Source organism: Sapajus apella, unplaced genomic scaffold (assembly GCF_009761245.1).
Source record: "Sapajus apella isolate SASKATOON/1434 unplaced genomic scaffold, GSC_monkey_1.0 scaffold2, whole genome shotgun sequence".
Taxonomy (NCBI): domain Eukaryota; kingdom Metazoa; phylum Chordata; class Mammalia; order Primates; family Cebidae; genus Sapajus; species Sapajus apella.
Window position 1 is genome coordinate 67,277,469 of NW_022436942.1, and position 14,819 is coordinate 67,292,287.

General features: G+C 46.9%; 1 protein-coding gene across 8 annotated transcripts in view; it reads left to right on the top strand.

The window, feature by feature from the left end:
- The window catches only part of ACACB (acetyl-CoA carboxylase beta), a 156,470-nt gene that overhangs the window by 37,495 nt on the left and 104,156 nt on the right, over nucleotides 1-14,819 (top strand). For all 8 annotated transcript variants that reach the window (XR_004275872.1, XM_032300824.1, XM_032300875.1 and 5 more), the window contains one exon: nucleotides 11,170-11,302. Coding sequence is in view for 7 of the 8 variants with exons in the window: in XM_032300824.1 (XP_032156715.1) it covers nucleotides 11,170-11,302 (133 nt within the window). In the remaining variant the exon portion in view is untranslated. The remainder of the gene's footprint in view (nucleotides 1-11,169; nucleotides 11,303-14,819) is intronic.

Here is a 14,819-nt window from a genome sequence, read left to right on the forward strand (position 1 = left end):
TGGGATTATAGGCGTGAGCCACCAGGCCCGGCTCGTTCTTGGTTCGTTGAGACTCTGTGTGGAAGTTGCTGGTCTTGGGTTCTGCCCTGGGTCAGCACGAACATTGACACAAACTAATAAGTAAAGACAGAGTTCAGTTGTGAAAGAGCCCTCTGGAGTTGGGAGGCATTTGGGATCTTGTCCTGAAGGCGTGGGCCATCTAAGAAGCCAGAACTCCTTAGGTGAGGTCGCAAATGATGATTTTCCTTGGCATGTGAATGGGGTCAGAGTTCAGAGAGGAGAGAAAAGAGTGTGGATCAGAGTACAGAAGGGCTTGAAATAAAGTTGGGGATGAGGAGGCAGAAGTTGTTTTTTTAATGAGTCTCATTTCACTGCCACGCAATTTTGCTCTGAAAGGCTAGCTGCCTGCATGCAAATATTGGCTGTAGATCTATCAGGGTTTTCACTCTTGGCTGCACATTAGATTTCCTGGTGGGGGGATTTGGAAAAATCTAGATGTCTGGGACCGCCACCTCTACCCCCTAGAGAGGCCTGAGACCCCCACCTCTGCCCCCTAGAGTTGCTGGTGGGACTCCGACATCAGACTCTTGTAAAGTTCCTCATGTCAGGGTTGAAAACTCGTGCCTAGCTCGGGGTCAGCAGACTGCTGTTGTAAACAGCCAGACAGTAAATATTTTTGGCTTTGGCCGGGCGTGGTGGCTCACGCCTGTAATCCCAGCACTTTGGGAGGCCGAGGCGGGTGGATCACGAGGTCAAGAGATCGAGACCATCCTGGTCAACATGGTGAAACCCCGTCTCTACTAAAAATACAAAAAATTAGCTGGGCATGGTGGCACGTGCCTGTAATCCCAGCTACTCAGGAGGCTGAGGCAGGAGAATTGCCTGAACCCAGGAGACGGAGGTTGCGGTGAGCCGAGATCGCGCCATTGCACTCCAGCCTGGGTAACATGAGTGAAACTCCGTCTCAAAATAAAAAAAAAATATATATATATATTTCTGGCTTTGTGGCTGTGCAGTCTCTGTTATAACTACTCAACTGTGCTGTTTCCTGCACTAGCAGCCATAGTTATGTAATTGAATAGGCCCAGCTGTGTTTCAATCAGACATTATTTATGGATGGGGAAATTGAAAGTTCATATAACTTTCATGTGCCATAAAACAGGATTATTTTTATTTGTTTTTAATGATTTAAAAGTGCTGGTTGGGATGGTGGCTCGTGTCTATAGTCCTAGCACTTTGAGGCCAAGACAGGAGGGTTGCTTGAGGAATCTGGGACCAGCCTGGGCAGCATGACGAAACCCCGTCTCTACAAAAATGAAACAGTTAGTTGGGCATGGTGGTGTACACCTGTCGTCCCAGCTACTCGAGGCTGAGGTGGGAGGATTGCTTGAATCCAGGAGTTTGAGGCTGCAGTGAACTATCATTACACCACTGCACTCCAGCCCGGGCAACAAGAGCGAAACTCCATCTCAAAAAAATAATAATACAAGAATTAGCAGGGCATAGTGACATACACCTGCAGTCCCAGCTACTCTGGAGGCTGAGGCAGGAGAATCGCTTGAAGCTGGGACGTGGAAGTTGCAGTGAGCCAAGATCTTGCCACTGCACTCCAGCCTGGGCGACAGAAGGAGACTCCATCTCAAAATGAACAAAAGAAAACACAAAACAAGTTTTAAAAGTTAAAACCACTCTTAGCTTGTGGGAGATACAAAAAAAAGGTGGCAGACTGGATTTGGCCCATGGGTCCTAGTTTGCCCACCCACCCCTGGCCCAGCCAAGGTGGTCATCCCAGGAGGTACTGATGGGGCAGGTGCCTTGAGAAATTTCCAAGGGTCTATTTCCGGAGAGTGTGGTGTTGTGCTGTTTGAATGATATCAGCCTTTACTGGGCTACACAGTGTTCCTTCTTGCTTTCTTGTTTGGAAGTAAGTAGCTACAGCATTGCCTGGCTCAGAATCAGCTCTCAGCAGTACCAGTAGCTGTTACCATCTCTATTTTATAGAAGAAAAGAGAGGGGAAGGAATTGAAGCTCTGGTTAACACTAGCCTAAGGGCCTGCCTCGGGCTATCCTGCAGAGGCACATGGTAGCTAAAGTGTTGCAAGCTATTTACTTTGGCTAGGCCCAGGGAGAAGCTGTTAATTTCAACCTGTGAGGAAACTGAGGCACAAAGTGTTGAAGTAACTTACCCAGGATTCTACAGGTTATGAGTAGTAGATTCTGGCTTCGAAGGCTGGGAGGATGGCTGCAGTCTACGAGAGTTTCTAAACTGCAGCTCTGTTGACACTTGGGGCTGTCCCATGCATTGTAGGGCATTGAGCAGCATCTCTGGTCTCCACCCACTGGATGCCAGCAGCACATCCCCCAAGTTGTGACAACCAAAAATATCTCCAGGTAATGCTCCCTGGGAAGCAAAATTTCCCCCCAAATTTTCCTGGGGAGCAAAATTTAAGAACTCAGGGCCAGGTGTGGTGGCTCATGCCTGTAATCCTAGCACTTTGGGGGGGCGGAGGTAGGCAGATCACCTGAGGTCAGGAGTTCGAGACCACCCTGGCCAACGTGGTGAAACCTAAATATATAAAATTTATACTAAATGTATAAAAATTAGCTGGGCATGGTGGCGGGTACCTATAGTCCCAGCTAGTCGGGAGGCTGAGGCAGGAGAATCGCTTGAATCCGGGAGGCAGAGGTTGCAGTGAGCTGAGATGGTGCCACTTCACTCCAGCCTGGGTGACAGAGCTAGACTCAAAAAAAAAAAAAAAAGAACTCAGCGTTATACCTGTTTGCCTCTTATTTGCGAGACAATATAAGAGGCCATAGCGTAATATATGCATTAAAAGTCCAATTAATAGAGGTGCTTCCATTTGTCTCAGATTGTCTTTCTGCCTTGAAGTTAGATTCTGAGGTCAGATAGAGCTGGATTAGAAACAGGGCCCTGCCACTTGCCAGCTGTCTAACTGGAGGTAAACGGTCCTCTCTGAACCTCAGTTTCCTCATCGTGACCTGGAGATGACAGCCTCCTCCATATAGGGCTGTGGAGATTCACTGAGAAGCCCCCTGTACCCAGTCCATGGTGGGCAATTCGAGAATGTTTATTTCCTCCATTCTCAATACTATTCTGCCTGGTCTTGTGCTCCAGCAGCTGACTGTATTTGGTGTTTGGCTGACACCTCTGTTGTTGATTGTACCTGAAGTCATTTCCAAAGTCACCTTGAAACATTTCAGCTCTCACCCCTGCCCTGCTGTATAAGGACCGGGCTTCCCACTGGACAAAGGCATGGCACTTAGGATGATCCTCCTTCAGTGGGAACAAATGCTGGCTGAAGGTCAGCCCTCTACAGCCAGTGTTGGTTGGCTTCCAGCTTTTTCAAAAAGAATTAAAATAGCCACTTGCCTGGAGACTGAGTCTGGCAGCTTTGTGTCTTCGCTTGCCTAGCCTGCGGTAATGGGCTTGTGGCCTGCCTGATGGAGGGGCTCTGTCACCAGTTTTGAAATCAATATGGTGGCCAAGAATGTTTTTTTTGTTCCCTAGGCCACAAAATGAAGTTTTTCATTATTGTGCTTTAGGTCACATTGCTAGCGTTTTAATGTTTGTGTGTGTACAATGGGATGTTTCAGACTTTCTGAAGCCGAGGGATCAAGCCAGCCAGTCAGGGAAGGTCGTGGACAGAATGAAGAGTGCGGCTGTGGGTGGGAATGCCAATTAGTAAACCTTTGTGGGAAATAGTTTGGAGAGTTCTCAAGGAACTAAAAATAGATCTGCCAGTCTCACCAGCAATCCCACTACTGGGTAAGTACACGAAGGAAAAGAAATCGCTAGGTCAGATTCTCTTTTCATTGGGAGCATCTTAACATGATTGGTTGAAAACAATAAAATTAGCATGGAGGCTGGGCGCGGTGGCTCATGCCTGTAATCCCAGCCCTTTGGGAGGCTGAGGTAGGTGGATCACTTGAGGTCAGGAGTTTGATACCAGCCTGGCCAACATGGTGAAACCCCATGTCTACTAAAAATACAAAAATTAGCTGGACATGGTGTCGGGCACCTGTAATCCTACTTGCTCGGGAGGCTGAGGCAGGAGAGTTGCTTGAACCTGGGAGGCGGAGGTTGCAGTGAGCCGATATCATGCCACTGCACTCCAGCCTGGGCAACAGAGCGAGACTCCATCTCAAAAAATTAAAAAAAATAAAAAAATGAATTAAATAAATCATTATATCAAAAAGACACCTGCACTTGTATAGTTATCACAGCACTATTCACAGTTGCACAGATATGGAATCTACCTAAGTGTCCATCAACAGATGATGAGATAAAGAAAATTTGGTGTATATATATATGTATATATAATTTTTTAGTGGCTCAGTAGTATTCCCGTGTGTTTATGTGTGTGTGTATGTGTATATATGTACATGTATCTATTTCTATATATGTATATATATAGAAATAATTCATATTACATGTACATATATACACGTATCTGTGTGTGTATGTATAGATACGTATATGTGTGTGTGTGTGTACGTGTACATATATACACACACACCAGGGAATACTACTGTGCCAAAACAAGAATGACATCATGTCTTTTGCAGCAACATGGATGGAACTGGAGAACATTCATTTTTTAATTTAATTTTATTATTATATTAAATAATTAAAGCTGACGAGACTGCCTAAATTTTGGGTTTTTGTGAGGGATGGGGTTTTGCCATGTTGCTCAGGCTGGTCTCTAACTCCTGGGTTCAAGCAGTCCACCTGCCTCAGCCTCCCAAAGTGCTGGGATTATAGGTGTGAGCCACGGCACCCAGCTGAGGCCATCATCTTAAATGAAATAACTCAGAAAGCCAAATACCACATGCTGTCACCGTGAGAGCTAAATAGTGTGTACACTTGGATGTAGAGTATGGAACAACAAACAGTGGAGACTTGGAAGGGTCGGGGGGTGGGAAGAGTGGGAAGAAATACTACCTAGTGGATACCAGGTATGCTATTTGAGCGATGGTTACACTACAAGTCCACACTTCATCACTACATAATATATCCCTGTAACAAAACAGCCCTTGTACCCTCTAAATGTATTCAAAAAAAGAATGGGGAGCGTGGATGGGTAGGGAGCGGGCCGTGGGCTTCATGAAGCCTGGAGCAGATGAGTGGCCCGCTGCTCTTCCTGGTTAGGTGAGGAGATCAGCAGTATTTCTGCATCACTGCATTGATAATATGGTACTTGCCATCTTTTACTCTCTAGGTCTTGACTTATTTCATCCTCAGAGCCTTATTTACCCTTTATTTCTATGTCTTGATTTATGAATGAAGTACGTGTTCTTATCCCCGTGAGGGGAAACTGAGTTCTTTGCCCAAGGGATTCTGGAATGGCTGTAGCTTTGGGTGTTCCTGTTAAAAAATTAATAGCTTTTTTCCTTTTGAAAATAACACATCATGCAGAAAATTTTTTAAAACATAACAAACAAATAATGGCTATTAATATTTTAGCATTTTTTCCCCTAGATCAGGGATCTGTCTGCAAATGATGTCCCTCGGGTTGCATCTGACTCTTTTTGTAAATAAATAAAATTCTCCTTTTTTTTTTGGAGGTAGAGTTTCACTCTGTTGCCTAGGCTGAAGTGCAGTGGCATGATCTTGGCTCACTACAACCTCCACCTCCCAGGTTCAAGTGATTCTTGTGCCTCAGCCTCCCGAGTAGCTGGGATTACAGCCGTGTAGCAGACTATGGTCTTATAGAAGGCTTTTCTTATGGAGAGCTGTGTTGATCATAGGCTCGTATAGCACCCACTGTTTCTTCCCTGTCCCGTGAAAGGGAAGGCCTAGTGTGGTGAGAAGACTTGCCAAGTGACTCCCTTTGCCTGGCTGGGCCTCGGTTGCCTGTCTGTAAAATGGAATTCCTCTTTGCTGTCTACTTCTTTGCTTCTGACTTTGCTCGTCACCATCTAGACAGTAGATGGTGGCATACTGGTGGTGGTGTTTGAGGTTAGTCAGTTTCTTACCCCACCTTTTGTACCTCTGAACCCCTCAGCCCAGCACTCTCAAGATGCTTGATAACCCAGTTGCTAGACACACCTCTGGGTGGTTCACCTCTGACCTCATTCCTGGTAGATGGATCCCAGCCTGGCTATCCCACTGCCAGCTTAAGAGAGTCAGCTGAATGTGCACGTGTGATTCGGCTCCTATCAAAACTCCAGCAAACAACAGCAGTAGCGACCCATCTATCTAGCCTGGAAGAGAAGAAGGAGAGATTAGCATCAACCTTTTACTTATTTAAAAATATATATATATATATAATATATATAAAATATATATATATAAAATATATAATATATATATAATATATAAAAAATATATATAATATATATAAAATATATATATAATATATAACATATATGTAATATATATAAAATATATACACACACACACACACACACACACCCCTAGGCTGGAGTGAGTTGGTGCGATCTCAGCTCACTGCAACCTCTGCCTCCTGGGTTCAAGTGATTCTCGTACCTCAGCCTCCCAAGTAGCTAGGGCTACAAGCATCTGTCACCATGCATGGCTACTTTTTGTATTTTTTTAGTTGGAATGGGGTTTCAACATGTTGGCCAAACTGGTCTCGAACTCTTGACCTTAAGTGATCAGCCCGTCTTGGCCTCCCAAAGTGCTGGGATTACAGGCGTGAGCCACTGTGCTCAGCCTAGCATCAACCATTTAGAAGCTGGAAAGTAGATGAATGAGTAGTCACTGGCTTAAGGCTTAAGCAGTGAGGAAAGTTGGGAACCCCTGCCCATCTGCACCACAGAGCCCCCAAAAGGCATGGTGGCTGGTAGCAAGGGATGCCTCTGGAGCTGAGGGTACCAAAATGAGAAGGACTGGGTGGAAGACTCCCAGGTCCCCTCCTCTGTCTCCTGTGCGGGCGCTGTCCACTTCGACCCCAACAGAAGGCAGGCAGTTCAAAGGGACATGTAGAGGGTCTTGGGACAGGGGAAGGACAGGCACAGTTGAGGGCATGGGGCCTGTATCCCATATTGAAAGGTAAGGGTCTGTGTAGGCACTGATGCTCAGACCTTCCCCATCGCCCCACTCCCACCGCCCTGGAGCTCCTGGCTGACCTTTACTGTCGAGGCAGAAGACTGGAAAACTTCTCCCTGGGGAATCTGGCCAGCAAGAGAGAAAGACACTGACGATACTGACTCCGGGATTCCCAGCACACAGCCCCTCCCACCTAACCCTACATTGAGCTCAGGGTCAACCACGTCCACCACAGCCTCAGAGATTCTCTTCTCACTTGTAGTCACAAGGGTGGAACCAAAGCGTCCCTAATTTTTGGGTCCAGTTTATTTTTCTTTTCTTTTTTTTTCTGAGATGGAGTTTTGCTCTTGTTGGCCAGGCTGGAGTGCAATGATGCAATCTCAGCTCACTGCAACCTCCACCTCCCAGGTTCAAGCGATTCTTTCCTGCCTCAGCCTCCCGAGTAGTGGGGATTATAGGTGGGCGCCATCATGCCTGGCTAATTTTTGTATTTTTAGTAGAGACAGTGTTTCGCCGTCTTGGCCAGGCTGGTCTCGAACTCCTGACCTCAGGTGATTCATCTTCCTCGGCCTCCCAAAGTTTTGGGATTACAGACGTGAGCCACTGTGTCCAGCCCTGAGGTTCAGTTTCTCACATGGAAGTCAAAGTCCAAACCAGCAGATGCAGGAAGCTTGGAAGAAACAGAAACCACACTGGAGAAGTGAACTTTAAAAAGCTCTAGTTAATATCCTCGCTGAGGTCAGACAGGATGTTGCTGTCACAGGAAGAGGATGCTATAACAAAGGCAACATTTGCAGGCCAGAAACAAGCTCGTAGACATTCAAAACATGAGAGCAGAAATGAAGAACTCCACTGAATGGTCGGAAGATGAGGCTGAGAAAATCAACCAGAGAGAGAATAAGAGAGGGGAAAAATACATAAACCAGTAGGCCAGCGTAGGAATTTCAACATCCAAATAAGAGGATTTGGCAAAAGAATAGAGAAAAAAGAGGCAAGGACATCATCAAGGAAGTATTTTTGTTGTTGTTGGTTTTTGAGATGAAGTCTCTATTGCCCAGGCTGGAGTACAGTGGTGCAATCTTGGCTCACTGGAACCTCCGCCTCCTGGGTTCAAGTGATTCTCCTGCCTCGGCTTCCCGAGTAGCTGGGATTACAGACACACACGCCTGGCTAATTTTTGTGTTTTTAGTAGAGACAGGGTTTCACCATGTTGGCCAAGCTGGCCTTGAAATCCTGACCTCAAGTGATCTGCCTGCCTCAGCCTCCAAAAGTGCTGGGATCACAGGTGTGAGCCACCGTGTTCAGCCTATCAAGGAAGTATTTGAAGACGAATTCCCAGTATAAGAGTTTCCAGGTTGAGAAGGCCTGAGAGATGTACAGCCTCATTGGTGGAAGCAGACACACACCTGAGCCCATCACTGTGAACTTGCAGAGTTCTGGGGACAGAGGGAATCTCCTATAAGCATCTGAATACGAAAAAACAGGTCCCCTCCCAAGGACCAAGGATCAGAATTACTCTTGTTCCAGCAGCCTTTGGAAGCCACAACGCAGTGGCACAAGGCTTCTGAAACTCGGAACGTTTTCCTTCCTGGAATTTCTTTTTTTTTTGAGGTAGAGTCTTGCTCTGTCTCCCAGGCTGGAGTGCAGTGGCACAATCTCGGCTCATGGCAACCTCCATGTCCCGGGTTCAAGCGATTCTCCTGGTTCAGTATCCCAAGTAGCTGGAGTTACAGATGCTCAGCACTGTGCCCAGCTAGTTTTTGTATTTTTAGCAGAGATAGGGTTCACTATGTTGGCTGGGTTGGTCTCAAACTCCTGACCTCAAGTGATCTACCCACCTCAGCCTCCCGAAGTGCTGGGATTATAGGCGTGAGCCACTGTGCCTGGCCCTTCCTAGCATTTCATACACAGCCAAGTGGTAAGTTTGAATGTGAGGGCAAGAGAAAGGCTGAAGTGCAATAATGCACGCCTAGCTCACTGCAGCCTGGACCTCCTGGGCTCAAGCAATCCTCCTACCTTAGCCTCCTGAGTAGCTAGGACTACAGGCAGGTGCCACCATGCCCAGCTAATTAAAAAAAATTTTTTTTTGAGATGGAGTCTGATTCTGTTGCCCAGGCTGGAGTGCAGTGGCGTGATCTCGGCTCACTGCAACATCCACCTCCTGGGTTCAAGAGATTCTTCCTCCTCAGCTTTCCAAAGTGCTGGGATTATAGGCATGATTCACCTTGCATGGCCCTGAATAGCCTTTCTTAGAGAGCTACTTGAGGATGTCTTCCACTGAAACCAGAGGATAAACCAAGGAAGAGCAACACACAGGAGTCAAGACATAGGAGATCCAGCATAGACTCAAAGGGAATCTCCAGGGCGATGGTGTTGAGGAAACCCAGCCAGGAACAGGGCAGGGAAACTGAGGGGATCATTGTCATGCACCCTGCCATTTTACCATCTTGTTAAGTACTGGAGGATATGCCCCAGCAAAAAAACGGAGTCTACCAAGAGAGATGAGCTGCCCAGTCCCCCAAATTAGGAATCCAACCCCAAGGAAAGGCAAAGGGAATTCTAGAGATGTCAGCCAAGGGAAGCCCCAAAACGATGGTGATATAGGGGCCTAGAGGACAGCCATTACTGATGAAAGGAGAACAGAGGCCTCCAGGAGAGATGTCACCAGTGGAAAAAACACAGAACTGATCAATTACCTTTTTTTTTTTTTAAATGAGATGGGGTTTTGCTATGTTGCTGAGGCTGGTCTCAGTCCTCCCGCCTTGGCCTCCCAAAGTGCTGGAATTACAGGTATGGGCCACCACATGTGGCCTGATCAATTATCTTATGTGTATTGGGAATCTCTTAGGAGGAGTAGGGTGAGTGAAGGAAAAAAATCACTAACTCCAGAAAAAGGCAAAAAGAAAGGAACTAAAATCGGGTACACTGCAGCTCTCATATGTGAATAATGATCACAAACTAGTAAAACACTGAGTACCCAGTTTGCCAAATTACAGCAGCCTTCTATGGTATTGACCAGCTGGTGGAGGTGAGCCGATGGGGTGGCTGTGTGAGAGAACTGAATTCACATCTCTCAGGAGGGGAAGGCCGTAGATGCTCTCCCACGTGGATGACTCACAACATTGTACACACATGTTCTGTAGCACTATGGAGTTGTGTAATTGCGAGAAAACATCAGCATCAATTTCCTCTGGTGTGGAAGGACAGGGAAGGAAGCCTGTTTTGTTTGTTAAACATTTAAAAAATTGTTTTCAGTTTTCCAAAGAAATTTTGTGGGCTGGGCGTGGTGGCTCATGCCTGTAATCCCAGTGTTTTGGAAGGCCGAGTTGGGAGGATTGCTGGAAGCCAGGGGTTCAAAACCAGCCTGGGCAACAAAGTGAGACCCCTGTCTCTACAAAAAATAAAATTAAAAAACTTCTGAAATAAAAATGCAGAAAAGTACGTGAAAGATATTAAAACCCTGTACAAGTCTGAATGATGAGAACGCCCTGATCATAAAACTGTCACCCTTGTTATAAGTTTTTTAGTATTGTCTGGACTCCTACATGATGAGCACGTAAAGTAAAAATTAACTTAGGATTAGAAATCCAAACATTCATGTTGGGACAGGTAGAGAGACTGCTCCTTCTAGTTGGTGTGCTGGCCTTAGCTGGCCTCTTAAGGTGCTTTCAACCGGGTACAGTGGCTCACGCCTGTAACCCCAATGCTTTGAGAGGCTTTGATGTCACTTGACGTCAAGAGTAAGACCAGCCTGGGCAATATAGTGAGACCCCATCTCTACAAAAATATTTAAAAATAGCTAGGCTTGGTGGTGCACTTCTGTGGTCCCAGCTACTCAAGGAGGTCGAGGCTGCAGTGAGCCGTGATTGCACCACTGCATACCAGCCTGGGTGACAGAATGAGATCCCATCTCAAAAAAAAAAAAAAAAAAAAAAGAAGGTGCTTCCTGCCCTTGAGCCTCCTTGTAAATTGCTTCAGGGGCACTGAACAGCAAGTACAAAGCAGAGGGGGTCTGGTGTGCCTCGTCTCTTCTGCTCCACTGGTTCTACAGGTGCTGAGCTCTGAGTCCTCTCTCATTCCCAAGGCTCCTGGGCTTCTTCCATCGTGCACATCTGTCCCTCATTTTTACTCTGCAGGCCAAGCATGTCGGGACTCCACCTGGCGAAGAGGGGACGGGAACACAAGAAGCTGGACCTGCACAGAGACTTTACCGTGGCTTCTCCTGCTGAGTTTGTCACACGCTTTGGTGGGGATCGGGTCATCGAGAAGGTACAGATGGGTCTCAGTACTCTGGGTGGGGTCAGGTTGGGGTGCAGGGACCCCTTCTCTCAGCTGGAGGTGGGAGAATTGGGTTCAGGTTCATTCTGCCTGCTGCAGAAACGGGATGAAGGCCACCCTTTTGTGACACCTAATGCTGGGTGCTTGACTTGGTGAGCTTTTCATTCTCGCAACAGCCCAATGCAACAGGTGCATCGCTCCCATTCACAGATGGGGAAACTGAGACCCCTAGGTGTGGTCAGGAAGCTCCTGCAAAGAACTCTGGGTGTTTTTGGGAAGAGGGCCACTTTCTAGGTTACTAGATGGGAAGCATAAGCCCAGCTCTGCATTCGTGAGGTTCACAGCTGCCTCGAGGAGAGGAGACTCACTTACTAGAATGGTAGTAAGGAAGGGGAAGTAGCTGCGATTTGCCAGTTCTGAAGGCTTTTCACATTGTCTCCTGTTCCATCTGCATAAGGCCCTGGGTCTTACATACATACTGCTTGATGATTGCCATTGTATTCATAGAGAAACTAGCATTCAGAGATTTGATGTTGGTTGTCCATGGTCAGGTAGTTAGTGGGAGGTGGAGCTGGGATTTGAACCCAGATCAGTTTGGCAGTAAGACCTTGTTCTTTTCCATTTTACTGTAGGGCAGGGTCATAATAATAATAACAATGTCAGTGGCAGCTGCCATTGATTGAGGGCCTGTGCCGGGGTGGGTATCCTGTGGCCTGCTTTACATCATTGTATCTCATTTAGCCATTCCCTCAGTCTGGTCAGAGGGTATTGTTTTACAGATGAGGAAACTGAGGCTTAGAGAGGGGAGATTGCTTGCCCAGTGGTGGAGCTGGGCTCCAGAACGCCCACCCTCAACCCAGCATACTAAGTGCAGTATTGAGTCATAGGGACTCATGCAGGACGCAGGTTCCCAAACCTGGCTGCCACTGATCATTTTTTTTTTTTTTAGTTACTATTTTTGTAGAGATAGGGTCTTACTCTGTTGCCCAGGCTAGAGTGCAGTGGCACAATCATAGTTTAGTGCAGCTTTGACCTCCTAGGCTCAAGTGATCCTCCTGCCTCAGCCTCCCGAGCAGCTGGGATTATAGGTGTGCGCCACTATGCTCTGCTCGTTTTGTTTTTTATTTTTCTAGAGACAGCATCTCATTACGTTGCCCAGGCTGGTCTTGAACCCCTAGGCTCAAGTGATCTTCCTGCTTTGGCCTCCTAAAGTCTTGGGATTACAGGCATGAGCCACCATGCCTGGCCTTTACCTCTAGTCTTAATGGTTGAAAATGCAGATTCCTTCACCCTGCTCCGGACCCTTGGATTTAAACTCTCCTGGGTGGAGATGCAGAAGCTGCATTTTTGTCACACTCACCAGGAGACTGTTTTACACCCAGCCCACTTGGTGGCTCGCATGGAATTCTTGGGAGCCCAGAGGTTTAGGCAGCTGCAGAAGGCCTCAGCCCAGAGCTGTTGCACTTTCTGGCTTAGGAGGTGACTTTGGCTTGCCTTCTCTTCCGCACTCGTCGCGGGAAAGCTCCTGCTGTGGGGATTAGAGCCACAAGCCGGCCGGCAGCAGCCTCTCCCCCACAGTACTCCCACATTCATTGTGCTGAATGTATGGGGCCAAGGGTAACTGGGTCATCCTTGGATCATCAGGGTCCTTCCCTCTTGACCAAGTCTTGCCTTGGTAATCAACTGAGAAAGCCAGAGCCCAGCCATTTCATCATCTCTTCTCAACAGGCATTTTTTGACAGGGTAGAAAGAACATTTCACCTGAACCAGAAACCCTGAGGTTAAATTCTAGTGCTGCCACTCATGGGTTGTGAGATCTGGGCTCAGTTTCCCCTTCTGTGAAATAGGTGATCACATCTAAAACCTCTAATGAGACTTACCCTTCAGGGCCATCTTGAAGATTAGACAGCAGTGAAGGAGGCCTTAAAATGAATAAATTTCTATGTAAGTCAAGCTTTGAAGCCATATGCCTAATTTTTTTTTTTTTTTTAAACAAGAAAACTAAGGGCTGGGCACGGTGGCTCACATCTATAATTCTAGCACTTTGCGGGGCCAAATGGGAGGATCGCTTGAGCCCAGGAGTTTGAAACTAGCCTGGGCAACATAGCAAGACCCCATCTCTACAAAAAATAAAACAATTATATGGGTGTGCTGGCGCATGCCTTTTTTCCCAGCTACTCAGGAGGCTGAGGCAGGGGGATCACTTGAACCAGAAGGGTTGAGGCTACCGTGAACTATGATTGCACTACTGCACTGCAGCCTGGGTGACAGAGACTGTATTAGTCTGTTCTCACACTGCTAATAAAGACATACCTGAGCCTGGGTAATTTTTAAAGGAAAGAGGTTTAATTGACTCACAGTTCAGGATGGCTGGGGTGGCCTCAGGAAACTTACAGTCACGGTGGAAGGGGAAGCAGGCACATCCTTCTTCACAAGGTGGCAGCAAGGGGAAGTGCCGAGCAAAAGGGGTAAAGCCCGTATAAAACCATCAGATCTCGTGAGAACTCACTAAACAGTAGAACATGGAGGTAACCGCCCCCATAATTCCATTACCTCCCACCAGGTCCCTCCCATGACACATAGGGATTATGGGACCTACCATTCAAGATGAGATTTGGGTGGGGACACAGCCAAGCCATATCAGAGACCCTGTCTCAAAAAACAAAACAAAGAAAATAACAAAAAACTAGACCTTTGGTTTTATTTTTTAGAGACACGGCTAGGAGATTGGCCAGTTGTACCTCTTCATGTGGACGTAAAGCTCAGAGAGGGAAAAGGTGTTTCCCTCTGAGAGAGGCTTCATGTCCACATGAAGAGGTACGACAAGGCCACACAGCAAGTTCATGACAAAACTGGGAATCGAAACCAGGACCCTTGTTGTTGCTCTCTGTGGTTGAAGACAACCAACATTGACCACTGTTCTCCTTACTGTAACTGAGACCTTTAACCTTTAGAATGCATAGACAGCCATGGAGAGCAGTTCAGAGAACAGGTGAGACTGTGGAAGGTTCAAGTCCTCGCTCTGCTGTGTCACCTGGGGCAGGTGCATTAACTCCTCTGAGTTTTAATAGTTTAACCCCCAAATAGAAATAATAGTGAAACCTCTTTCAAAGGGCTGTTGTGAGGATGATATGAAATGAGGCAGGTAAAACACATTGTACTGTAAAACACAGTTAAGTGTTAAGGGTGATCATGATGAAATCAAAGGAATAAAAAAATTACTCATTGGGCTCCGCACAGCACCTCATGCCTGTAATCCCAGCACTTTGGGAGGCTGAGGTGGGCAGATCATTTGAGCCCAGCCTGGGTTTGTGTTCAAGTTCAAGATCAGCCTGGGCAACATGATGAAACCCTGTCTCTGCAAAAAATACAAAAATTAGCAGGATATGGTGGTGCACACCTGTAGTTCCAGCTACTAGGGAGGCTGAGGTGGGAGGATCACTTGAGCCTGGAAGGTCGAAGCTGCAGTAAGCTGTGATTGCACCACTGCACTCCAGCCCGGGTGGCA